This window comes from Syngnathus acus, chromosome 9 (genome assembly GCF_901709675.1).
Source record: "Syngnathus acus chromosome 9, fSynAcu1.2, whole genome shotgun sequence".
NCBI classification, from domain to species: Eukaryota; Metazoa; Chordata; class Actinopteri; order Syngnathiformes; family Syngnathidae; genus Syngnathus; species Syngnathus acus.
The window spans coordinates 4,635,861-4,662,925 of record NC_051094.1 but is presented as its reverse complement, the minus strand read 5'-3'; the positions used below and the strand labels follow the sequence as shown (position 1 = coordinate 4,662,925).

The window sequence follows — 27,065 nt, the reverse complement described above, 5'->3', positions numbered from 1 at the left end:
GAGTGGCCTGGACCGGTGGCCGGCCGAGCGTCGCTTACAAACTGGAGCGGCGCTCCTTCCCGACGATCACTTGTTCACCTTCACGGCCACGGTGGGACCGAGACTGCGAGACGCGCACGGAGAGCGAAGGAGGCAAAGATCAACTCCCTGCGGTAAGTCATTGACACACAACAGAGGGGTCAGCATCTGGGTCGCGCTGTCGTTCATCTCCTAAGTCATTATTTCATGAAAAAAAAGAACAAAAATGTTTTATTTGAGAATTTGGGGACAATTTTCAAATAGTTTTGCCTTTATTATTTGTCCACTTGAATGACTTGAGATTTTTCATTTGTAAATTTGCCAAATACATTTTTTTTGTACATTTTGAAAAATAGTTTAGCCTTTATTGTTTTCCACCAAAACGACTTACAGTTTTTCATTTGTAAATTTGCAAAATATTTCAAATAATTTCGTCAATGAAATATTTGGAAAATTTGAGGTTTGATGTCTTTTGAGTACTTTTGAATTGTTAATTGTGATGTATACCCTCGCGACTGACTCAAGCATCATCGCTGTCAATCAAAGTGGAACCTTATTGTGTTTTTACAGGCAACATATTTTGGGATGCAGCCAAATTGCAAGCCAGTTTATTAGGAACAGCTCTATCTGTAAACTACAACCGTAACAATTTAGATTAGTGACTCAAAAGCGAACAATATCAAGGATGCTATCTATGATGGAGCTAAAGTTTAACTCTGACTCTGTGTGTGTCTCACTTCAGGTTCTAACATCAGCCTGGGTCCTACTCAGCGCATTCATTCCTCACTAAAATCATCGGACACTGGCCGACAAGATGAGCAAGAAGTAAGTGAGCCCCGACAATCTTGGACATTGCGCTGAAGTCAGTGCAGTTTGTGAGGGATGAATGTTTTGGGATGGGGAAATCATTGTAAGCGGGAGCTGGTCCCTCGGAGGTGAGTTGAAGAGTAAACTTGTTAAAGTTTAACGTGAATACAAGTTGCAGCCATGTAATGACCAGTGTAAATTTTTGCTTGAAACACAATCGTGGGCGCAGCACACATTTGAATGTTAGCGCAATTCAACGTAAAGCGGCGTGACATAATAGCACTTAATATCACACAAAAGCGAAACGTTACATAAGAGAACTTTAGCCACGTTACAGTCTGCTCGTATGGGGGTCGAATGGGTCAGCCGCCCACCTGATCAGGTAAACTGAGCTACCACGTTTCAATTCCTGCAGGCTATCGTCAACACGAGCACAGCCAATCAGTGATCTTTCTGGTGAACCTTGTACACGCACACACACACACACACACCCATACACGCTCTTAACGCGGCCGCATGGGGTGGCGTGCGAGACGCAAGGCACGCGTGTATGCTTCCATAATGTCTCGCAGACACCGCACAGTGTAAGACGCCTTCAGGGCTTCTTGGTGTTTCCGAGGCGCGCTTAGACATGGAGGACACACAATGCGGGCTACTTGACTTTGTTTGGGCCCTCGAGCAGCCTGACAGATAGACTATCTCGCCAAGGCGACAGATAGCGAGCCTAGAGTGCAAAGTAATACCCCCGGCCCGGCTTATCGATCGTCAATACACTCCTTTCCAGTACAGAGCCGTGGAAAATCTGTGGACACTTATTACTTTCTGCTGGAATGTCTTTCATAATAGTTATTTCCTGTGCAGCTGCTCACACAAGTCTGCCGTTCTAAAACGGCACATTATTTCCATTCGATCGTTTTTGGCATTATGAAACCTTCTGTTGATTTATTGCTTTCACCCCCCCCCCCCCCCACCTCCCACCCCCCCATCCCCTGTGATGAAATCACGGCAAAGAGCTTGTAGAAGACATGGAAAGCGATTGTGTGGGATCGAGTAAAGATTACAGCAGAAGAGGCCAACCAGTTTTATAGTTTTAGTGGTGTATCAGAAGCAAAACTAACATAAGCTTCTTTGAGTAGTCATATATATATTTAAAAGCTGGACAGGGGCTAAGATTTTTCATCTATTGTGAGTGCACACAGGATCACACACTTCCTAACTCTATAATAATAATTAATAATAATAATAATGTGTTGAAAATTGTTCTCATGAATACCACTCGATGGCTCGTAGACCCTCTGGGGTCTTCAGACTCCAGTTTGAGAGCCGCTGTTGGAGAGGACATATAAGTACAGAAGATAATAGATAATTAAATTGTCAAGTGAAGCGATTACAATGGAAGAAAGAAGCCAAACTGCCTTATTACATATCATAGAAAGAGCTAAACTAGCCTAGTCTGCTTCCAGTAGAGGATTATATAGAAATGCAACATAATATGACATCTCATGTTTTCTCTGTGTGGACTGAGGAGTTAAGTTGGAGCCCAGGTTGTCTTGTTGTACCCCAATTTGATCAACAGATGGCAACGGTGGTAGCGACAACCTGGGCTGCCCACTATTGGGAAATCCACAACGTGTAGATGAGTAGAACATGTCTTCTATCAGTCGATTCTTGACTTGTTCCACGCTACCATGAAGGGCAACCAACAAGAGAACACATGGATCATCAACAGCGTATCCATCATGAGTAGAGACCAGTAGGTCTTCATATTTGTCTCATGGTACACCACAAGTTAAGGCCTGGGTTGCTGGTATTAATTAACTGAGGGAAGCGTGCGTCGTCGTGGGTGTTACGACTCGGTTGTCGTTTAAGCAAAGCCGGCGTAATCCTGTAAGGGCGGATGAGTAGATAGACGTGATGCCCCACTTGTTTGTGCCTTGGAGGAGGGGCGAGCAACAGGAAGAGGCGGAGGAAGGAGAGGATGGGCATTACCGAGCATATGGAGAGGCTTTATACTATGGTTGTGTGTGTGTGTGGGGGGGGGGGGTTACTAATTAACTGCGCTGTTTTGATGCGGCACTAGAGTCACATGACTTGAATTTTCTAAATCGTTTTCATCGAAATCATCGTGGCTAAAATTGTGCCTGGCGACATACTTCAGCTCAGGAACGAGTCCCCCCGCATTATTTAAGAAATTTAACATCGTTGTCCGGTGTAGCGGTTTGATGCAATTGTAACTGGCCGTTAGCTAGCTAGCTAGCGAGTTACACATCTTTTCGAAAAGTCCGCTTGCGTGGCTGAATTAGAGCGCTCCGTTGTCGGACAAGAGTGTGCGCATGTCACCCAGGAATGGTCTAACAGTTGAAAACCAAAAAGTCAAAGGTGTTTTTTGTTTTTTTTAATCATTCAAATATGTAGGGCTACACTTTTCTTTGCGATACGTCAAATTTAAAAATGCTAATTAAGTTAACGAAATTAGCTTTCTCTATACGTCAACTTTCCACCAATCCCTTGTGGCTCTGGTACGCATCCCTGTGGTTCATTGTAATAAATGATAGGATCATTGCAACGAGTTCAAATGTCTGTTTTGTTTACATTAAGACATGAGCTAACCCAATTAGCAGACACTTCCTGTCCTTGTCTTCACCTCCCACCCACCAGATTAACTCCACTACACAACCCGTTGGCGCACTGACCGGCTATGCACTTTGCCCTCGTTCAAGGGAGACACACATTCTTCACTTTTGAGTTTTTTTAAGTCCCCTGAATTGGGGGGCAGCGTTGGGGTTGGGTGGGTAGGGCGTCATGAGCGCCACCAGTAGCGCCCGACTGAGCCCTAGCCCCAGCCCCAACCTGCTGCAGGTGAACGAGCCCAGACGCTATGGCTCCATGCTGTCGCTGGAGGAGCGGTGTGAGCAGTCTTTCTTCCTCTTTTACTACTACAGGATGGAGGACGAGGCCGTGTTGGACCGCGGGGCGTCCCTCGTCAAGCACATCTGCGACCAGGAGGAGGTGGAAGGTATGGTCAACACCACCTTTTTTCCCCCCAAATGTGAGCTGTCGTTTCTTTACCCCGCTAATCCACAAGATGATCAAAAAAAAAATGGTGACAAATCTGTATCATCAGTGGTGTGTAACGGGTTTAATATTAAAAATAACAAAATGATAAAAATGGGGTCCTTCAAGTCACTGGGCTGTTTTATTTTTTCATTACCAGGTTGGTTTTCTTCAGATTGAACCGTAGAGGGGAATTCTGAACAGTTTCAAGCTATAGGTGTTCAGCACAAAAACCTTTTGCCGGTAACATAGTGTGGCTAACTGATGCTAATGCTACTAGGCTCTGAGGAGGGAAACAATGTAAAATACATTTGTCACAATCATAAATGTTCTGAGATGCATATGAAAAATAGAACTTTAGTCTATTTTTAAGATGTTTTAAAGCCGTTTGACATCACATTTTTGGCTGGACAATCCTCAAGACAATACTCGCCAATGATTTAGCTAAACTAAGATAAGCTGTATGACTAACAGATGGGATTTCCTTTTGCCATGGAAGTACACGAGTGGGTCACTTCATTAGCTACACCTGGTGGTTTATTACCACCACACGTGTACTTTCAATGTTGGTCGTATCGTAAATCCCAAGAAAGTGAACTACGAAAAGAGTGACACGTACGGTTGCGCAGATGGTTCTCACAACACGGTCACAGTGGAGTTTTGGCAGCTGTCACCCCCAGCTTGAACCCACTCACACTTCCTGTGTGTGTCAGGATCCTCTGCTGGAAAAGTCATCTCCACTGAGCTGCAAGTTCATCTGATATTAGCTAAAACAAAAACAAAAAGGCAGCGTGACATTTCTGATGTGATGAGCCTTGGTGGAGCAGCTTTGGAGGCCTATTTTATCTCATCAGAACCTCGATTAAGCAGAATTCCCCCTCGGGGAATATCGGAATGTTGTGTCACAGTGTGGAAGTTTGAGATAAATAGTGCAGCGCTGACCTTTGGTTGGAATTCAAACATTTTGATGTTCTTTCATTCAAATGTGCCAGCCAGGGATAATGAGATCATGTCTTGTTGCTGTGAAGATAAGATACAGTTCAAGTTCAGTTAATTGCTCCAGAAAAGGTGTGTGAAAGGGAAGTAAAAACTATAAGAGGAATAAAGTGAAGCTAAAAATACGACAATGACGCGAGAATGATCCATTTCAATCAATTTATAAATGAAAAAAAAAGCCATATAGAAAGTTATGGATTTGTCCACAGCTGTGTTCTAACCTTAGAAAACATTTGTCAGGTCCTTCTGAAATTTTATTTGCCACACAGACAAAATCATTCTTGAACTGAATGCTAAAATTGAAAACGAACAAAATCTAACGATATATTCAGTATCCAGTAAACAAGCACACGATTTACAGTGTTGCCCACATAATTAGCATGCAATCCGTGTTCAAGGGGTGCTACCTGCCAATATCGTCCCCGAGCTAGTTCGGTTGCCGCGGGTGACGGGGGCTCGCCGTTGCCTCCGCTCAGAAATCTAGCGGGCTAAACAAACCTCTCTGCCGGGGCCAGTGCTTGGTCTTCATTCAGCTCTCCAAATGAGAGAAAGAAGAGGAAGTAGTCGCACAAAGCAGCTGTGGCGTGGTGCAAATCTTCCTTTCCGACGCGCTGACTTACTCTTTCGCCACCTTCGCACTAGCTTTTATCTTTTTTTTCTCCCATTTTTGTACAAAACATTTTGAATGTTGCGCAGCATTTCAGTGGATGTCGATTATATGTGGATTTTTGCTATTCATGAGCCGGCCAATACCCTAACCCCCTCCCCCTCCTACTGATAAAAAAAGAAAATTTAAATTGTTATATTTTTTTATTACACTACTAAATGCCATTTTGACTGACAAGCAAAAGCAAAAAAAGAAAAGATTGAGATTGTTGCATTTTGTTCAAGACGTCCGTCGTTGAGCAAGGAAAACAAAGATGTGGAGTAATAATTGGTTCTTTATTTGCAAGATTGTATCTATGAGTCATGACATTAATGAGCTGTGCCTTATGTGTAATGGAAGAATTACCAAGCCGTGTGTGCAGTGTCTGTGCTCTGATGGAGCAACTATGTTTGTATAAATTAATACTTAGATATTGCTGTTGCTCCCTGTTCAGTCCCCCTTTTGACCTCAGAGGTCAACCAAAAGGCAAGGACAAACTAACAAACTGCGTTATGAACACAGGAATATTGGATCATCTGATAGGCGGCACGTCAATCTAAATCGCGGTTCTCAATTACTATAGTAATCAGACAATAAAGCAGACTTTGACTACCTGGCCACCAAGGGGAAGAGGATTATTCTGCCTCTTTTTCAATCGCTGTCGATGGCGAATCTGGATCTTTGCAGGAATCTTTCACAGGGGCACACCGGGATAGGTGATACCACGTGTCTCCTTTGCCGGCCAGTCGGATGGCACGCGAGGTGCGCTCCACCACATTATAGGGTCTAGTCCACCCAGGCTGCGTCCACTTTCTCCTCAGGACTTTCAGCCAGACAGTTGGGGTGAGCCGGATCTCGGCCTTTGCTTCCGGGTCAAACCTGGAACCATAAAACTGGACAACTGGTCTGAGATGCGTGTGTGATCCTTCCATCACTGTCATGTTGAATTCTTACAATCCCTGTTGAGGCTTCAAAAACAAGTACATTTGAAAAAACATTGAATCACAATTTACAAATTGATTCTACATACTCATTTACACTCACTCTTTGACACATTCACACAATGTGTCAAGACATAACATACCAAAAACGTACCAAAATCTGGCCCAAGACCAGGTACAGGTAGCACACCTAGTAAAAACCTCCCAAAAAACATCATGGTTTTAGCGATTTGTTTGACTCACATGCAGAAACCAATCAGGAGTCCCAGATGGATGTGGAGTTTTTATTGAAGGGAGTGACGAACCAATAGCGCTGGGGGTCCGAGCCAGGGGTACGGAGTTGAAGCTGTGATGGTGGAGCGTGAACGGTTCGGTCTGAGCAGAGTGGAGCCGGTCGGAGGTCCGTGGAGGGGGATCCAAAAGCTGGAAGGGAACAACAAAGAGAGTTTGTGGAAAACAAGGCGAAGAGCCAACAGGTAGACCAGAGACTCAGCGTAGACGAGTAGTGTTGACCTGGATAATCGCTAGAGGCACAGCCGTAGAGGAGATCACATAGGCAGACACTCAGAGGACAAACCGCCGGCAGCGTGCTCCTTAAAAGCCTTCCCCTAACGAGCCTGATCAGCCATACCTGTGGAGATCAATCACACCTGTGGGTCCTCCGCCACTCTGCTCACTGCTGCCCCCTGTGGAAAAGAGAAAAACCTCCCGGACCCTGACAAAAAAAAAAAATCATGCCAACTTAGACAGAAGCCTTGTTTACGTCTTGTGCTCTTGCTTCGTTCCAACATCCCAAACAACAGATTAGACTCAACACCAATCAAATCAAAATATCAATTCTGATCCCAACAGCACATTTAATATCTGTCATCTGACTTGGTTCAAGCAGCTTTGCCAGCTTGGATTTGTGCTGAGTCAGCAGTTTATTTTTTTTCCACGATAGGTGTTCTTTAGAAGAGCGGGGCTGTGCATTATGCCGGCGGGACTTTTATTGATCTAGCGTCAGAGTGTTGTCCCATAAACAAGAGCGAGATGCCATTCTTGTTGAACGCAAAGCCTCCCGGTCAGCTGCTCGAGTGCGGGCCATGCTGGCTTGAAATATAGCCTCGAAACATCAGACGCTTTCCAGGCAAACTCGCACGACATTACAAACTAAAGTAGTCTTGCTGTCCAAAAAAATAGCATCGCAAAAGGATGATCGAACCCTTGTTGTATTTCGACAAAGCACTCTGGAAAACAATGCATTGTTCTCAGAGTGAATAATGAATGTGGTTGTGCGCAAAAAGACCACCATTGTTTTTTTTTCGGCGGGTGTCCGACACTTCCTGCTAAGACACGTGGCTCCGCTTTTGAAAGAGAGAGCCTTTTGTTTTGTCGGTGTTAAAGTCCAATCAGATGTTGCTAGTTATCTCTGGTTGATTGCCAAGTGTGAACCGATTCAACCTTTCTGCTCTATTGGTTGTAAATATTATGGGTTGGCAGGCTAAATGCACTCAAGCCTTGGCTCGGGCTCGGCAGAAAATGTATATGCCCAAATACTGCCAAGAATCAAACGCTGTCTGCTCCATTTGTAGTAAATATTATTGGTTGGCACGTTGGCATTCAAGTCCACTTAAGTGGCGTGCTTTGAGCAAACACATTTGTATTTTGTGCTTTAATGAGCGTGAACGTGACCTCCGCTTAGAAATGGTCCCAATCGTCTGCGACCGTGCCGGTGCCGGCGCGCCGGGCCGCTATTTAGCCCAGATTCACTATTACGTGCTATTTCTTTTTCAGTCCAAATATTTGCACTGACAGTGTACCGTAACCTCTCAGAGCCCACGCTCGGCTCCCTCGCGTTCGTTGGGAGCCACGTGAGAAGAGTCCTCGCTGGACTCAGCTCAAGGGCCGGTCAAGGTTATGTTTGGACCTTGTTTTACTACTATTTATTTCCTCTTGGTATTTGTGGAAGACCATAAACTGATAACTGTACTTTCTTTATTCCCTGAAGAAAAATTGGCTCCTGTTGTACTGTAACTTTATTCCTGGAAAATTCCAATGTTATTACTGGAAGTCTTTTTCCATGACATCACTTTTTCTCATGATGTTACACATATATGCTGCTAAAATTCAAAAGTTTAAAATTCTATTCTCGTAAACTCACTTTTCTTCTAATATTACAGATGTCTTTTGTAAAATTCAAACAATGCATATTACTCCCTTTACTCAGTTAAGTTACATCATTTTTTAAAAATGATAATGTTTTTGCTGTAATAATGAAACATTTTCGAAATTCCTCTCATTACTACCTTTTCATCTTTCGTCTTCAATTACTACTTTATTTTTGTAAAAGAAACACAATTATTGTAAAATTTAAATTTGGCTCCTGTAATTTCAAATCACTTCATTTTTTGGGGTAAAATTACAAATGTAGTGTCATTAAATTCGACATTCAAGTGTTTTTCTAATACATTTAAAACAAATGCAGTATCATTAAATTCAATATTCAAGTGTTTTTCTAGTAAATTTAAAACTCTTTTGAAATATAACAATTGTATTATAATTATATAATTTTTTTTATATCATTTTGACGAAAATTACAATTGACACTTTTTCTGCAACTGTCATTTCTTTGACCTGGTTTGGGCTCTCTGCCTTTAGGTCACCACACCGTTTACATTGGCGTGCGAGTCCCCAAGAGCTACCGCCGCCGCCGACACCACCGTCGGCGAACGCCCGGCAACAAGGACAAGAAGGAGCGGCCGTCGGAAAACGCCTCCGACAACGAGACCAACGACGAGGTCGGCAACAGCATCCTCAAGCCCCTCAGTGAGTTCCCGACCGCGTCAAAACACATCAAGCCTCGCGTCCGTCTCGCGCCGGCCTTGCTGACTCCCCTTTTTGTGTCTCTCACCGATGAGTTGACAGAGCGCTCGCAGTAATGGCCGTTCAGATCTCCCGGGGGGGAGAGGCGGCGGGGTGATCTCGCCCTTGGCCTGCCACCTCTGCCCTTTTTGCGTGCTGTGTTTGCAGCTGCACGTGTTGCTCCGTCCTCGGGCGCACTTGGGATGTTTGGAGGAGGGTCTCTTATAGACGAGTTGGGTCAAGTTAAAAGTGGAAAATATGACTCTGTTATCATTTGTATTGTCTATTTACGCAACAGGCTCCAACTGATATGGATTTCTTTCCACACCAGTTTCAATATTTGGAAGATTAGAATTCCAATACTGATGAGTTAAAAAAAAAAGAATCAAATGACAAAATTGATGTCTTCTTAATATTTGTTTGATTAGGATGTGGCCAATATTTAGCATGAGATTTTGATCCGCTTTTGTGATTGCGTTGTCACTCAAGTGCTCTTTTGAGGCCGAGCGAACAGGTTCTGATTGGTGCGACAACTGGATTTGAAAATGCCGACATGTCTCTTCGTGCGTTTGTGAGTGTGTTCGGGGATTTTCTTCAGGACAAAAATCCAATCACACAATAGATTACAGGCGACCCATCTGTTTTCGGACGCTGACTTTGGTGCGTTGATTTATTTGGGACTGATTTGCTTCCACGAAGGCCGATGATTTAAAAACGAAGGCTTTGTGCCATTTTTCGCCTTTTGATTAATAAGTGGCGTGTTCATTCACATTTTCTCATAATCATTGATTATCATAATCATAGATATATATATATGCATGTGTATTTTTATTATATTAAATAATTGATTTATTTTGTAGTAATATGAGAACGGGCATGTTCACTCATCTTTCGAAGAACAAGATGGTGGCTGTGACGCTGATTTTTGTTTTTATGCCAACAGCGCGAGGAAATGTTAACAGTCAACAAACGTCGGACCGCGTTGCGTACTGGTCGTACGGGTCACATATTTCACCTCATATCGTTTATCTGTCTCATTGAAAGGACATGCAGTGCTTACAGATAAATAGATAGATCGCTTTGTAGGTTGATATTTTCGCTTTTTCTCAAAATATTATAGATCACTGTTGTCGTCTGAGAAATGTTGCCTTTCCCATCCTGAAATTTTACAAACTTTGTTTTTGTATTCTTGGCTAGTCTCTTATTGATGTGAGTATTATGACTCTGGGAAGCTTTGAGAAATATTTTACTTTGACCTTTTTGGGAGTCGAATAGTAACTCGATTAATCATTGCTGCCTATTAGCGTTTCCCACGTGCTTGACAGGAACAAATGTGGGAGTGCTATTCGAAGTGGACAGTGTCAATTTTTCCGATGGCCAGTCTTGGTTTTGCCAAACAGTCGGCGGAAATTGGGCCAATCGTTTGTGTAGGATGCATGTCAGGAGCGAGCGGGACCTTTTGGCTGAAGCTCTGCATCGGCGGGGCCATTCTCCCCGCATCTCGTATCCCATGATGCCTCGCTGCCCGGGACAAAGTGCTCTTTGTATGCGCTCAGTGGCTCTCGGCGAGAGCGCACACACGCCTTTGAAATTGCGTTTGAGCGTTGGGATTTTCATTTCTATCCCCTCCGCCTCTCGGTGCTTGCGCTCTCACCCCTCTTTGCTTTCACCCTGCCCTGGATCTCACCCTCCTCACCCCCTACTTTGCCCCCCCATCCCAGCCCGCTCTTAGCAACTGCTGGAGTGGGACAGTAACCTTTTTGCTGCCTCATTTTCTCATGGATGTCTATGAGGGCTCCCTGTGAATTTGGAATCAGACCCAAAGTAGTCTAATCAAACATTACATTAAATTTGCCACTATAAAAAAAACATGTGGAGATATATAATAATATCATATTAAAAAAATAATGTGGAGAGGGGCTTTCGAGCGCCCCGTTGTAGCAATGCGGAAAAGCCCCAGTGGGATATATTCCAGCCGTCGGATGATTGAGAGCAGAGCAGAGGAAATGAAAATGAGCATTTTTGAAGCCTCTTTTTCAATATACTTTGGATTTTTTTAAATCACTCAAATTTGGCAATATTTTCAACAACACCTTTGCCACTGCTGTGTCAAACATATTTATTTTCACTTTACATGGATTTTAAGGAGACTTAGGGAGCGCAAAATAAAGAATAAGTGCAGTACACCGATCTGCTGAATAAATGTCTGCAAAGTTGCATTGTATCAGCAAATTTAGTCAATTTAGCTTCACAAATGAACTTTTGGAATACTTGCATAATTTACGTTTAGTGGCGCAATGATGATTTTAGGCCAGACGGTGGACGAGTTGTTCTCAGTTCCCAGCCAATCATCAAGCCCCCTGTCAAGACAAGCACCCGGCCAATTTTGGATTACACTCACGAGCTCCAAAGGAGGTTTCAGTCACTTTGATGTAGCTGTCATTTGACTTTTATTGTGACTTTCGTGCGAGTGTTTACTGACGCCTATCGACTTAATGAAAAACCATTATTTCCATACGACCCCGTTGAGTTTTCACCTCGTCCCTTTGCTAAATATTCAAATGAGATCGAGCAGGGAGGAGGAAAGGAAGCCAAAGCTGGGCCTGAAGAATGGGCCAGTTTGGGAAGCCTTTCCTAATTGTCACTGAGGGGCTCCCGGGGGCAGGCGGCCAAGCCAATGGCCGACGGCGAGGGGGGTACGCTGGCACTGACGCGCAACAGCTACAAAAACTCCCCCCCTCCTACCTGTTTCACAAAGCAGCTGAGAGGCTCTGTCACTTCCAGGGTCTCTCATGAGTGCTCTGCTTGTGACTCGCACCTGAAGAATCAAACCTCGGGGTAAACCGGTGGGGTGAAAAAAAAATGTCCAAAAATAATAACAACCAGGATGAGAAAAAGGACGCCGCCGAGGAGAAGGGCGAGGAGGTGGCCATGGTGATCATACCTACGCTGCCGCCTCCCCCCGAGGCCGATTCAGAGGCCCCCCGCCGCCCTTTGACACGGAGTATCTTTCCCGTCTCCGCAGTCTCGCCGGCCGCCGAGAGGATCCGTTTCATCCTCGGGGAGGACGATGACGGCCCGCCGCCTCCGCAGCTCTTCACCGAGCTGGATGAACTGCTGTCGGTGGACGGCCAGGAGATGGAGTGGAAGGAGACGGCCAGGTAACGTCGGGGATGGCGGTTTCTGGGTGGTCCCAGGTGAGAATGACCTTGGGAGGCCAAGTAACGCCACATCTTTTTTTTTTTTATAAAGATTCCTAACTATAATTTTCCCCCCAAAAGTGCAGAACAATAGAACATTAAACTTTAATTGGCACATTTTCAGTTAGCCCACTAGCAGTACGATGTGAAAAAAATATGTATAGATGAAGTTTTGATGACAATTTTTTCATTTGGTTGTAGTGCAAAAAGTGCAAAGAAGTTGTAAAAATCTCTGAAATTCAACAACAGTTGTCTAATTTTGCGAAACTTTGTTTTGGTTACTTTTCTTACTGCACAAATTTCTGCAGGGGGATCAAGTACACCCCACAAAAAGGATCCACAAAAGATGTGTGGACTGTTGGCAGTTGCTGACTGGCTGGGCTCCACATGCAACTTGTAACTCAAGGCCAATGTGGAGCTAATACAACGCGGCTATGTGTGGCCTGGAGAAAACTGGGGGGGGGGCGTAATAGGACAAAAGCGTACGCTCATCCAAAAAGGAGATGAACAATTGAGATTGTTACATGTGCAGGTGGATCAAGTTTGAAGAAAAGGTGGAGAAAGGCGGCGAGCGCTGGAGCAAACCTCACGTGGCCACCTTGTCCCTGCACAGCTTATTTGAGCTGCGCACCTGCATCGAGAAAGGCACCATCATGCTGGACATGGAAGCGTCCACCTTACCTCAGGTGGTTGGTGAGTGCTCGACGCTCACCACGTCAGCCACGCCTATAAAGCAACGTATGCGCACGTGAAAGTCTTTTTAAATACAACGAAACAAAACAATTCAGTGTATTGTAGCAACCTTACATAACCTGACAAAACAAAACAGGCAAAATAAATGTCAAGACTTGGCACAGGCTTTTTATTTTCGAGGCCAGCAAAGGTCCAGTCCTACGCCCGACTTTGACGGGAAGATGACGTCCTCTCACGCCAGATCCCAAACTTGCACGAGAGAGCAAGAAAGGAGGAAGCGTTACCACGAGCAGTGATGAATGTGACGTAATTGAGCGCACTGCAGTGGGCCTCTTGCTTTGAGCCCATAAACCGCACTTGCCTGTGACTGAGGCTCCTCTCGTGTCTGTCAGCGGTGTTGTTTCAAAATAGCATACATATTTTGATTGATGCATCATGTCACAAATGCTTGTCGCACAAAATAACTGCACAATAATCGCAATTAACAACTTGTTACACGCAGTTTGTGTTTGTTGTGACTACATTAAACGGTATTACAACTCATTTCAATCAGCATTAAATTGTGCCTGTAACTCATCTTGAAAGTTAAGTTGAAGCATTTTTTTTGTTTTGTTATAATAGTGCAGCTTTATTCTGGTAATGTTTCAACCCATTCTGGTTTTGAGCCCTTCAAAATATACATGTTATATTATTAAAATAATATTGGAACTTAATTTATTTCAAATGGAATGATTATACCCTTGTGTAAAAATGACACTTAAAAAAATCATAATATTAAAGCTTTCTGCTCCTATTTCCTATTTTGTACATTAAAACTTAAATCCTTTTAAAATAGGATCTTTTGTTGTTGTATAATACGAAATACTACCTAAAAAAAAAAAAAAATTACAACCACAAATGCATTCTCGGAAATTACAACTTTTCTCGCAGAATGACAACCTTTATTCTTGCCGTACTCCATGATTTTTTTCTAAATGATCAAATGACCGTGTTATTCCAGAACTGATCACGGACAACCAGGTGGAGAGCGGCCAGCTGAAGGCTGAGCTGAAGGACAAGGTGATGTACACGCTGCTCCGCAAGCATCGGCACCAGACCAAGAAGTCCAACCTGCGCTCGCTGGCCGACATCGGCAAGACGGTCTCCAGCGCAAGTAGGCTCTTTTCCAACCAGGAGAACGGTAAAATCACTCGTGCCAGTCTGCTGCAGTCTCCACCGGGGTCCTCTTCACGTTGTTTAAAAGCCACTCAGGATCACCATATTTACGTAAACAATACATGCTCTGTTCAGTACAGTACACATTGTGTGCAATGACTAACAAGGCACCTTAAAGCTTTGCTCAGTCCTAGTAATTGCACATTTTAAAAAAACTAATTTTTAACATTTGTCTCATACTTTATTTTCAAACCTGAGAGATGAACTCCTTCCACAGTTGAGTTCATCGTGATACAGTGGTGCCGTGACTCACGACTTAAATCAAATCAGAACTTTTCCTATCCAAATGTCTGAAAATGATGTTTCAGCCTGCCCCCAAAACATTGACAACATTTTGTTGAAAATGTTTTTAATTTAAAAACAAAACCAGCACTCGACAGTATTGTGCTTTAAAGATATAGTGATACCAATCGAAACAGTCATGATTTCATATTTTATGACATCGCTGCTAATTTTGCTAGCACGTCTTTGTATTGTGCGTTAGCATTAAGCTAGTGAAGGTTACATGGACAATGGGATAAAAACCATGTAATTCTCTTTGTTATATGTTTAGTTTGACAGTCAAAGTTGCTGATTCACTAAGTTAATTTAAAGTTTACTAAGTTAGCTTACTTGTTACTTAAGTTCACTGTCTCACTTGCACGTCAAGGTACCACTGCAGTTGTTTCTCACTGCACATACTGAGTAGCTTTTAATGTGTTCATTTTTAACTCGTCAACTTTGGAATGTTGTAGTTTGCCTCTAGTAGGCAGGACGGGCTGTCACTTTTTTCACCGACATTTCCGACTCTCTATTCAATCAACCCTCGGAAAATGTTTATTCTGGGGCTCATGTTTTGCGGTGGAACGGCGCAACTGCACTGCATCATGCAGACAGCTGTTTCTATTTTTCTGGGTTGCTTTATTTACTAGTTTCAGGAAGGATGCTAAATATGATGCCTACAGGCAGATACACTGCAAACTTCAACTCCTTTGATAAATATGTGAAATAAATTTCTCAAATTATTATTATTATGATTTCTATATTTTACAATATTATTCTTGTATACATAGAATACAGCTATGACTTTTCCTCTCAAATATCATCTTTATTTCCTCCACCAAATAATTACAACTCGTCACTTTCTGAATTTTGTTGGACGGTGAAAAGTGACAGTGCCTGCGCCTGTGCCAATCTAAATAATCTAAGTGTCGTTGAATCTATGAGCAGCTGTCAAGTCTCTGGAAAGTAAGCACTGTTTTATTATAATCATTTATGGCTCTATTTCCAAGGATGGGCTCTGGCTTCTTATCCAGTCGCCGTTATGACGACATTTCGCTGATTACCTCCTTCAAAACTAAAAGTGCTTCGTTCCAAAGGCTTGCACTGGATGTGTATGGTGTCATCATAATAACTTGCAGTGGAACCTCTCAGCCACCTCCAGCAGGACAAAAATTACAATAGAAATAATTGGGAAGAAAAAAACAAACATTATATTTATTTAAAGAAATACAGTAATCAATTTCTAGTATTTAGATTAAAATCATAAATAAATTGCTATTTTTATTATTGTTACAATTTTTGTAATTGTTACTTGTTGGTTAGTCAATTAATTTGTTAGTTTGTCAAGACCAACTGTTTTGTTAGTTAGTTAGTTAGTTAGTTAGTTAGTTAGTTAGTTGGTTGGTTGGTTGGTTGATTGGTTGGTGAGTGAGTGGGTTAGTTAGTTAGTTAGTTAGTTAGTTAGTTAGTTAGTTAGTTAGTTAGTTAGTTAGTTAGTTAGTTAGTTAGTTAGTTAGTCAGTCAGTTAGTTGGTAAAATGCATACCATTAAAAACAGAAAAACCTCAGTTTTAATTCAACAAAAACTGTTTTGGAGCTGAGAGGTTGGAGGTTCCGCTGTTGCATCTTATTGACTTGATTTGGGTTCAACTCATCAGCTACTTTTGTATGGGTTGGCTCACCTTTCACTTTCTGGGTGTGTGGCTACTCCCTTCCCTGTCTCTTTCTTCCAAACGTCTGTCACCTCTGTTGGACCGGATCACTAACCTGCTACTAAAACAAACACACATACAAAATGAAGCCCGTAGTCCTCTGGAGACCTCCGTGACGTGCCTGTCGAGCGGCATCTCAATGGAGGACTTGCAGAGTCAAAGGAGCATCAGCATGGATTGGCTCAGTAAGTCCACCTCGCTGACACCACAAGCACAAGCCGGATCACTCCATTTTGAGCTCCGGTTTTATCACCAGGCCATTGCATCCTGTGGGCTCGACAATTCAGCCAAACTCAATGAGACTCAGATTACCTCCACCAAGTGTCAAAGGGTCAGGCTATGTTTTCATTAACGTTAGGTAGTAAGTTAGTTAGCTAGTTGATGCACATCGGTTAATTTGGTGGTATGTTAATTGGTTTGGTGGATAGTTTGTTATTTTTGTTGTTGGTAGTTTGTTTTTACTGCAGCCTTTTAGCTCTACGGTCGCGAGTAAACTTTTTTGTTTGATATCTGGTTAACTCATGGCTATTGGTTTGTTGGTTGCTTAGTTGGTTGTCAGTATTTTGTAGTTACTTTTCCAATTAAATCAGTGGATATGTAATGATTTATTTATTGTCAGTATTCGTTAGTTTCATATCCATTTATATAGCTAGCTAGTAATTTTGTACGGGTGGCTGATTGTTAGTTGTCAGTTAGTTACAGATTTGGTTGGTCGGTTGGTTGGTTGTCAGGTGTTGATTAGTTTTTTTAGTTAGGTACTTTTGGTTAATTGGTTCATTGTTTCTAATTGTTTGTTAGTGATCTATCTGCTTAATTGTTTAGCTATATGTTAGTTGATAATTATATTGCTTGATGGCTGATATTTGGTTGTTTATTTGTCAATACTAGGACTCAAATTTTTGTTAGCTACTTAGTTTAGGGTTTGTGTCCGACTCTTTTAGGATCATTTGGCCTTGGCGGAGGTCGACAAAATGTTTTGTATTAACTTCTCATTTGGTGTACTAAATTTAAATAAAATTAGAAAATATGATATATTTTAACACCCGTAGCATGCTGACTAGTTAGAATGCGTCAATAACCCTTCATCCTAGCTGCTCAACAGTCACCAATCAGGATCCGTGAGGAATTCCCCCCCAAGGCTGCATCACGCTGACAAAGGCGTGATTACCCACAATGCCGCGGTGACACAGATGATGAGTGCAATTACAGTATGTGGAGGCCAGCGGAAAAGCTTAAAGTCAACATGGTGTCAATCTCCTACTGCTCCGCTGAAGAGCAGCGAGTGAATCAGATGTAACAACATTGTCAATCTCATTTCATGTTTGTTTTGGCTAATAGCGACACTAAGCTAGCGGCTAAATTAGCCTGCAATTGAAAGATGATTGCTTGTACTGTATTACCAATTACAAATCTTGCTAGGCCAATGTAGTGTGAAGATCTAAAGATTTTAAATGTGTTAATATCCCTTTCATGTTAGCTTTATCGGCATTCCAATGACAATCAATTCCCAGACATTTCTAGAACACACCAACTGTCCTAATGAGTAAATTGTCAGGTCTGCATGAAGTCTTGGTGGTGGTTTACTGGTTTTTCCATGATGTTTTTTTTTTTTTTAAGGCTGTTTTGTTTTTCATATTTGATCCCCTGTCCCTCCTCCTCCTTCTCCCTGGTGGATGTTATATCAGGTGGACTTCTGACGGTCCACGTGTCTTTTGAACAGATAGTCCCACCACCACCCACCGGAACCTGACCTCCAGCAGCCTCAATGACATCTCTGACAAGCCGGAGAAAGACCAGGTGAGTGTGAATGTATGGTTATTTCATATTTTTGACAGGGCGAGAGCAGGCACGTGCAGATCGAGCACCCTTTTCAGAACAGTCAGCTGTGTTCACGTCCACAACATGGCAAACTACAAATCTACATGCCTTTTTTTTTTTTTTTTTTTTTTAAATATGCCCTTATGAGCATGTCTACGAAACTACAAACACCCGGGTTAACCCGGATCCTCGCTGTCACGCCAAGCGCAGATCACACAGACCATGCACTGGTCTCAGATATGATTTAAAATGACTAATGAGAATGCATAAATTGCTAACATGCTAACAGTTGGTATGCTAACATCATGAGACACACTGAGGTGGTGTGATATCTACAAAGTGCAGGTACATCCAAGCGTTGTTTGGCCCTGGTGGAGGTTCATCGACTGAATATAAAGTATATGAATACATGAATATATCTGATTAGCTGTATTGTGTTGTGAAAATCACTTTAGAGGTCAAACAAATTCAGGTTTTGAAGATAGACTTACAGTAAGTACATAATTAGCATGATAACAACAACACTGATAACATTGTCATATAGTTTTGTTCTACTGTTCTGTAGTCCGCTGGTACAATCAACCTGTTCTTCGACCTTGGACTTATTGTACTCTCTTTTCACCATTACACTTATTTATTATAAAGTTATAAATGTTCATTGACGGCAAATACAATAAAATGAATGAATAAGTAATAGTACACGTGATAGCATGCTTTGACAGCAGTACGTCTGTTTATTAGTTTGCGGGCTACTCCTTTCATTTATTGCTATTCACACTACGTAGAAGACACATGGCCATGGTGAAGTATTTATGACCTCAAGAACGTTATTGTAAGATAACTCCATGCCATATCATCCCTCAGTATTACTGTGTATCGCAATGTAAAACAGTTGCTATGAATAAATAATAAACACACCATTGCATGTTGCTACAGGTGCAGTTAGATACTGGCAGAACCTCAAAATAAACATAGAATATTTTCACCTATTGGGAAAATTTAATTGAAATGATTATTTCTGTGGTTGACCATCCTCGGCTGGATGAACCCCCCCCCCATGGTGACAGAGCGAGTGTCTTTCTCGTTCTTTGCTGCTTAGAATGAAAAGGGGACTTGATGTAGTCCTTGAAGAACACCATCTCCATTGTATTCTTTTTTTTTTTGTTTTCTAGCTGCGGAACAAGTTCATGAAGAAGTTGCCCAGAGACGCAGAGGCTTCTAACGTGCTGGTGGGCGAGGTGGACTTCCTGGACGCGCCCTTTGTGGCTTTTGTGCGTTTGCAGCAGGCCGTCATGCTCGGCGCCCTGACGGAAGTTCCCGTTCCCACCAGGTACGCCGGTGATCGAGGGAAAAAACAAAAACGTACAAATGGTTCCATTGGCCATGTGAACAGCATTAGATTCGAAATGAGATTTATCAAAAATCTTTGCTTTTTTTAAAGACAATACTGCTAGTTCAATGCAAATCCAAAATGTAATCATTTGTATCGTCTACATTTGCAGATTTTTATTTGTACTGCTCGGGCCCAAAGGTAAAGCCAAGTCCTACCACGAGATCGGACGAGCCATCGCTACCCTCATGTCGGACGAGGTGGGATTTACTGAAAGAAAGAAAAAAACATTTGAAAAAATCAAATATGACTGCAATTTAGATGAAACAGTTTAAGAACCACTGATTTGGGTCAACAAATGTATAGTAAAATAAATGAATAGGTTGAAGGTTATATAAAAACATCAATGACAATAATGTGCAGGTTTTGTTTTTTTTGTTTTGGTGCATTTAACCACCAATTTTTACACAGCAGCTGAGGTAGCCATCATTATGTCACGTGCAGGTGTTCCACGACATCGCATACAAGGCCAAGGACCGACAGGACCTGCTGGCCGGCATCGACGAGTTCTTGGATGAGGTGATCGTGCTGCCTCCCGGCGAGTGGGATCCCGCCATCCGGATTGAACCTCCCAAAACGCTGCCCTCCTCAGACAAAAGGTCCTTTTAAATGTCTACTTGTTGCTAGGCGGAATTCTCGTGGCTTGAGAGTCACAGCCCTCTACGTAAACAATGAGGACGATTTCTCGGAATAATGTGACTTTGTTTTCAGAAACTTTTCACCGTACTAAACGGACTTTATTTTCATACTATCTGTAATAATATATTTACATATTATTATGCCCCCCCCCCCCAGCACAATTAGCATTGAGTGCTATCCACCAACTTTAACTCAAAGCGTGTATTTCAGGAAAAACATGTACGCGGGTGCAGATGCTCAGATGAACGGCGACGCGCCTCACGACGGCGGTCACGGAGACGGCGGGCACGCCGTGGGCGAGGAGCTGGAGAAAACGGGAAGGTGAGACATCACCACAAACAGTTCCTTAAAAAAAAGTCATAATTCATACATTTGATGTCTTTCAGGTTTTGCGGCGGCCTGTTGCTGGACATCAAAAGAAAAGTACCTTTCTTGCTCAGCGACATCACCGACGCCGTCCACATCCAGGCCTTGTCTGCCATCTTGTTCATTTACCTGGGCACCGTCACCAACGCCATCACTTTTGGCGGACTACTCGGCGACGCCACGGAGAACATGCAGGTCAGAGTGGCACACAACTTTGGAAATAAAAAAAATTCAATGAAACAAAATAGAGGATGTACAGAAAAATAGTAGCAGAAATGTCTACTTGGTTCCTTCCCATTACTGATTTTGGGTGTTGTCGGTGTTGATTTCAGGGAGTTCTGGAGAGCTTTCTGGGCACGGCTATTGCGGGCGGTGTCTTCTGCCTTCTGGCCGGCCAGCCGCTCACCATCCTCAGCAGCACGGGACCTGTCCTCGTCTTCGAACGCCTCCTCTTCAATTTCAGCAAGTCAGTGTCACTTTTCCCCTTTCAATAATACGACTTTATTCTTAAAACAATACTACTTTTGTTCCACATTAAGTCTACTCTCAAATCTTTTCTTCTTTTTCCTCATAACATTCCACAAATTTCACAATGATAATAATAATACTAATACAACTTTATTCTCACGACAACTTTTTACTTACCTCATATGCGATTTGATTCCTGCGCCGCGAAAAACCAGGGACAACGAATTCAACTACCTGGAGTTCCGCCTGTGGATCGGCCTGTGGTCGGCGTTCCTGTGCCTGCTGCTGGTGGCCACGGACGCCAGCTACCTGGTCAAGTACTTCACGCGCTTCACAGAGGAAGGCTTCTCGGCCCTTATCAGCTTCATCTTCATCTACGACGCCTTCAAGAAGATGATCAAGCTGGCGCACCACTACCCAATCAACTCTGACTTCCGGGCGGAACATGTCACGCAGTACGACTGCCTCTGCATGGCGCCCACCGTCCTCGGTGAGGGAGCGAGCCCTCCTTCTTGTCCATTGTAGTCTCTATGCGGACATCATCAAGCGTTTTTTTTTATACTGCTGCAGAAAACAACTCGGACTTCGTAGGCGACCCTTTAGAAGGCACATCCATCTGGTTCTGGAACAACACCGATCTGGTAGGTTTTTTCCCCTCTGGTCCGACACCTACACCTTGGGTGATACGTAAATACGGTACACGGACCGGAACAACTAAAGGTTCTGTCTGAACCGCGTGCAGCCCGTGAACGCCTCGTGGTCGTCTCTGAGTCGGAGCGACTGCCTGAAGTACAACGGCGAGCTGGTGGGCAAAGCGTGCGACTTTGTCCCCGACACCGCACTGATGTCCATCATCCTCTTCTTCGGCACGTACACCTGCTCCATGGCCCTGAAAAAGTTCAAGACCAGCCCCTTCTTCCCCACCACCGTGAGTCCGCCACAAAGTCTCGTTGGTGCGCTTTCGGGTCTTCACCGTGCGTTTCGTTGGCCGCTCAGGTCAGGAAACTCATCAGCGACTTTGCCATCATCCTGACCATCCTCATCTTCTGCGGCGTGGACGCGATGGTCGGCGTGGACACTCCTAAACTCATCGTGCCAACTGAATTTAAGGTGAGTACGAACGAACGTCGTGGGTTTTGTTTGTGTTTGGCCGAGATCTTCAAATCTCCCTCCTCCTTTAGCCGACGAGTCCCCTCCGAGGTTGGTTCGTGCCGCCGTTCGGGGGCAACCCCTGGTGGGTGTACCTGGCCTCATCCGTGCCCGCCCTGCTGGTCACCATCTTGATCTTCATGGACCAGCAGATCACGGCGGTGATCGTCAACAGGAAGGAGCACAAGCTCAAGGTGAGTGAGTGACGCATTGCTCACGTTCTCCGCCGTCAAACTTCGCAAGCCTGCTAAATGTGTTTGTCATTCCTCTCATGCCAGTGAGACATGTTTCACGCCAGTGAGGGAACACTTCAAATGTTCTCTGGCAATGCAAGTAGTGCTCTGGCTTTTTCCATTCAAATGAAGCTAACAGGAAAAGAAATAATGTGCAATCATTTTAATGATGTTATAGCGTTGACATCGTTCTTATTTTCGAGGCTCATTTGATTTTTCCGTATTCCAGAAAGGTGCGGGCTACCATCTGGATCTGTTCTGGGTGGCTGTGCTGATGGTGGTGTGCTCCTTCATGGGCCTGCCGTGGTACGTGGCGGCCACCGTCATCTCCATCGCTCACATCGACAGCTTGAAGATGGAAACGGAAACGTCGGCGCCCGGGGAACAGCCCAAGTTCTTGGGAGTCAGGTGCGTTTCGAACCTCACCGAAAAAACAACAGTATGGCAGACCAGCCGCGTGAAGATGGGTCAAGTCGATGACAATTTCATGATTACGGATTATTTCATAGATCTTTAATCTATATGATTGCAGGGAGCAGAGGGTCACCGGCGTCGCTGTGTTCATCCTTACCGGACTGTCGGTTTTCATGGCTCCCATTTTAAAGGTATGTATTCCATTTTTAATTCATCTCTACAATAACATGGAGCGATATATTTTTCCAAGCATTTCATGGTATTGATATCTCCATTAGTTTATCCCCATGCCGGTCCTGTACGGCGTCTTCCTGTACATGGGAGTGGCCTCTCTCAATGGAGTTCAGGTAGACTTTTCATTCCATAATGATGTCATCATTTGAATCATCCTGCCTCAGTTATAACATTTCCTGCCTGCAGTTCATGGACCGTCTGAAGCTGCTGCTGATGCCGGCCAAACACCAGCCCGACCTGATTTACCTGCGGCACGTGCCGCTAAGGAAGGTACACTTGTTCACCTTCATCCAGGCACTCTGCTTGGCCCTGCTTTGGATCCTCAAGTCCACCGTGGCCGCCATCATTTTCCCCGTCATGGTGAGACTCGTACCAACTGAAATGGAATGGTGGGAATCTTGTGATTGGGAAGTCTCAAAACAATGAAAATACAAGTCATGCTGCTCTCTGTGTATATTTATGAGACGGTGTGTTCATGGGAGAGTGTGAAAGAGTCCAGAGAACTGGCTGTGTTCCCCCCCCACACACACACATTTTCACAGGTGCCTGCTGAAACGTGCACTTAAGAAGGGAAGCCCAAAATAGCAAAAGAGTCCAAGTCATGTAGATGTGTATTTTGTTATGGAATAACAAAGACAGTGTGTTCCTAATTTTTTGACAGGACTGCACACGGGTTTCAGCAGAAACATGCACCTGTTGGTCTTTGAAGAATCCTGAGGCAATCTTGGAACAGTAAAACAGCATATGATCAAATAATTTTAGGGCTTGCCAAGTTATAAAAAGCAGTTATTTCATATTTCTACTTTTGCACTTAAGTACATTTCCGAGACTGAACTTTTGTTTTAGTACAGGACTTGAATCTGTTCAATTCTTTTCAGTATTTTTTTATCCTCAGTGTGAGTACGCTCTCCGCCCCTGTTTAGATCTTGGCGCTGGTGGCCGTGAGGAAGGCCATGGACTACATGTTCTCTCAGCATGACCTCAGCTTCCTCGATGACGTCATCCCCGAGAAGGACAAGAAGAAGAAGGAGGACGAGAAGAAGCAAATCGGAGAAGACAGCGACGCCGATGACGTACGTGCATAAATGTCTTTCTGTGTGATTGGAAATTCCACAAATGAACCATTTGAATTCAAAATGGCACAGTTTCGGGGTTGAAGATCAGATCTTGAAGACTTTGTGTGTGTGGCCTTTCCAACAGTCCGACTATCCTTACAATGAGAATGTTCCCAGCATTAAAATTCCCATGGACATGATGGAGCAGGAACCGTTTTTAGGTGGTCAGCCCTCTGACAGTGAGTAGACGACCAGGAGGCGGCGGCGCATGCAAACCATTTCCTGCTTCATCTTCATCCTCTTGCTCCTCCGCTTGCATGAACATTTGGATTTAGCGCTGTTTGACACTAACAGATGTTTCCAACCTTGTTTTTGTGTCACTTCTTTTGCTCCAATATCCACTTGCAAGTCTGTTTTCTTTTCAATGCACTAACACACTTGCTTGTTCTCAGTGATGTCGTGTACTTTTTCTTCACACATCCGTTCATTTTCTATGCCAAAGGTTACTCTATAATGACTAATATCTATTTTTGTTCTTGATCATTCTCGTTTCTATACATTTTTTTGATTCTCATTTGACATCCAGTCATGTGTCTCCTCGACAGAAGAGAAGTCAGCTTCATTTCTCGAGCGACACACGTCGTGCTGAGCAGCTTCGCTACTACCGGGCCAACTGCTTGTCCAGGTTAGACGCCCAAACACAATATTGTCATCATTTCCATAACATGGAACACACGGAAAAGTGTACACACACACACAGAAAACTTATTTCGATGGGCAGACAGTACATTTGTCAAGTCCTGTTCAGTTGTATTTAGCTTTTAAAGTTCAATAGTCTTTTGTTGAATCATTTTCCTAATTATATAAAATCAATATAGTATTTCTTTTTAAATAATTGCCCCAAATGAAAAGCGTGCAGAGCTTTGCCGTTTTGTCCAAAAATGTCAGACAGAAAGCGTTATGATGTAACACTGCGATGACACTGCAACCCTGCCAAAACCTAATCCCGTCCCTCTGAAGAAAAATTGCTTTGTGCTCAAATGACCTCCCCGCAGGCCTTCAAACAGCTTTGACAAAATAGCAGCGCTAGCATTACTAAGCTAGCATTAGCACCGGCCGCATTCAACTGAAATTGACATGACATTCGCAATGTGAGTCCGAAGGCACTTTGACCTCAGTTGACGGCATGTTGAGATTGCTAAAAACGGATGGATTAATCCTTTTGATTCTTACTCAACTCAATATTAATCAAATACACATATAATTCTAAACGTCTTGGCTGTTGACGTGTTTTCAGCCCCGAGATGAGTCCGCTGAAGCCGGTGCCTCAGATTAGAATAGACATGGACCCGGACGACGGCAACCCATTCTACTGGTCGAGCCGAGGATCCGAAACGTCTCTGTAGGCCCGCCAAGCCGCCACGCCCGGTAGTGGTGGTGGTGGCATCCAGATCTGAGACCCTCTCCACCTCCCCACCATCTTCTTCTACTACAAATCAGAACATGTAAGCTAACTCTACTACTTCTTCTATGCAACTGCAGCTCTGTCTTTCCCTCCCAGGAATCGCTTATATATTATAACATTTTCCTGTAGCAGGAAATGTACATTTTTATAGTCTACCTCTTGTTTCAGACGAACAAGTGTGGATTGATCGTGGGGGATTTGCTGAAAAGGTGTGCTTATGTGATTAAATAGCTATTAATGGTCAATTAACAACAGTTTTTGATTTGTTTTTCGTTCTAAATTAAATCGAAACTGTTTTTTGGGGTGTGTGTGTGTGTTGGTAACTTTCGTACATTGGATTCTTCTCAGCTATGGGCAATTTCGCGTTGAAAAAAATGTGATGACCTTTCAAGTGGCTTATAACGTCCATTACAAAGTCAATAACAAATCAGAGTTGACATTTTTAACTCAAATATTTTTCATTTTCTTGATTTTTGTTTAAGTACTTTTAAGAATAGGAATATGTAATACAGTTTTAAATTAAGAAAATCCCCTCATATAATTCTGGGAATAATTTAGCTTTTATGACATTGTGCTAGTTAGCATGAGGTCTGGAAACTGAATCCAAAATTCTCCCCAAATATCCCGGTAAAAGTAAAGATATCTGTCAAGCACTGATTTCTTCGTTTCTTTTCTTTTCTTTTTTTGTTTCTTTTTTTTTGTTTCTTCTGTGTCTTCTGAGGATTCTAGCAACGTATTTGCTAATTTGTGATCATAACATTCCCAAAATAATCACATAAAAAAAATCTAAACAAATAATGAAACACTATCTTTTTTTTTTACTGTAATTTGAGAGGCACATTGTAAGCGTGACTATTTTAAAGCTTACTTTTAATCATGCATGTTAGTCCATCAGCCAAAGTAACAATATGATTATATTTTATATTTATAGTCCACGTGTGTTTTTGTTTGTTTGATTGTTTGTTTGTTGTTAGCCAAAACAAATACAATAAAAATCAACAAATTTGAATGGGCATAAATACAAGAACTCACAAGTTGTATTTGGGGGGGCGGACTTTTCATTAACTGTTTATTTTTTGGTGACTTTTTAGAATATGTACTTTAGAAATTCTATTTTTCAAATGAAATGTATATTGAAAATAAAAAGTTATTGAACAGACATTGAGTGACTTGCGTACTTGAATGAAAACCAACCGATGAACATGTTCGCCATACTTCCTAATGAATGAAAGCACAGCTCCCTCTTGTGTCCATTCCTGCCTATTGCAGCAGAGAGATCGCAGCTTTGAAACATTTTTTTATATGATTACGTATCGATGTTTTGACAGAAATTTAATTCATTGGATTACATTTTTTGTAATATTTAATAAATCTTTTTTATATTTACTTTTGTTTGCTCTTGTCACTTTGGAATTTCTTTTTTGTCTAATTACAACGTAGGTTGTTCT

At 42.9% G+C, this 27,065-nt stretch overlaps 1 protein-coding gene across 3 annotated transcripts; it reads left to right on the top strand.

Annotated features, from left to right (window-relative positions):
* Positions 1–26,716, top strand: slc4a4a (solute carrier family 4 member 4a). 3 transcript variants are annotated; one of them, XM_037259873.1, is made up of 27 exons: positions 1–152; positions 761–843; positions 3,768–3,841; positions 9,103–9,270; positions 12,332–12,467; positions 13,039–13,199; positions 14,200–14,352; positions 18,107–18,183; positions 19,377–19,534; positions 19,707–19,794; positions 20,039–20,193; positions 20,444–20,554; positions 20,620–20,794; positions 20,932–21,065; positions 21,283–21,557; positions 21,638–21,708; positions 21,810–21,995; positions 22,064–22,177; positions 22,249–22,410; positions 22,679–22,857; positions 22,982–23,054; positions 23,142–23,210; positions 23,284–23,457; positions 24,021–24,170; positions 24,298–24,391; positions 24,758–24,837; positions 25,450–26,716. In XM_037259873.1, the coding sequence occupies exons 2-26, from the start codon at positions 833–835 to the stop codon at positions 24,799–24,801; spliced, it is 3,192 nt and encodes a 1,063-aa protein (XP_037115768.1). In that variant the 5' UTR covers positions 1–152; positions 761–832; the 3' UTR covers positions 24,802–24,837; positions 25,450–26,716. The 3 variants fall into 3 exon arrangements, with proteins under 3 accessions (XP_037115768.1, XP_037115767.1, XP_037115769.1); XM_037259872.1 differs by having other exon boundaries at positions 14,200–14,379; XM_037259874.1 differs by lacking the exons at positions 1–152; positions 761–843; positions 24,298–24,391 and adding an exon at positions 16,476–16,571 and having other exon boundaries at positions 3,750–3,841; positions 14,200–14,379.
* The last annotated feature ends 349 nt before the right edge of the window (positions 26,717–27,065 follow it).

What these genes read in the sequence shown, in the direction of transcription:
- slc4a4a (XM_037259874.1), top strand. Translation starts at nt 3,769, where the DNA reads ATGGAGGACGAGGCCGTGTTGGACCGCGGGGCGTCCCTCGTCAAGCAC. An exon ending in GAGTGGAAGGAGACGGCCAG is followed by an intron (nt 12,468 to 13,038) that starts GTAACGTCGGGG and finishes TTACATGTGCAG; the next exon opens with GTGGATCAAGTTTGAAGAAA. An exon ending in CTTTTCCAACCAGGAGAACG is followed by an intron (nt 14,380 to 16,475) that starts GTAAAATCACTC and finishes TACAAAATGAAG; the next exon opens with CCCGTAGTCCTCTGGAGACC.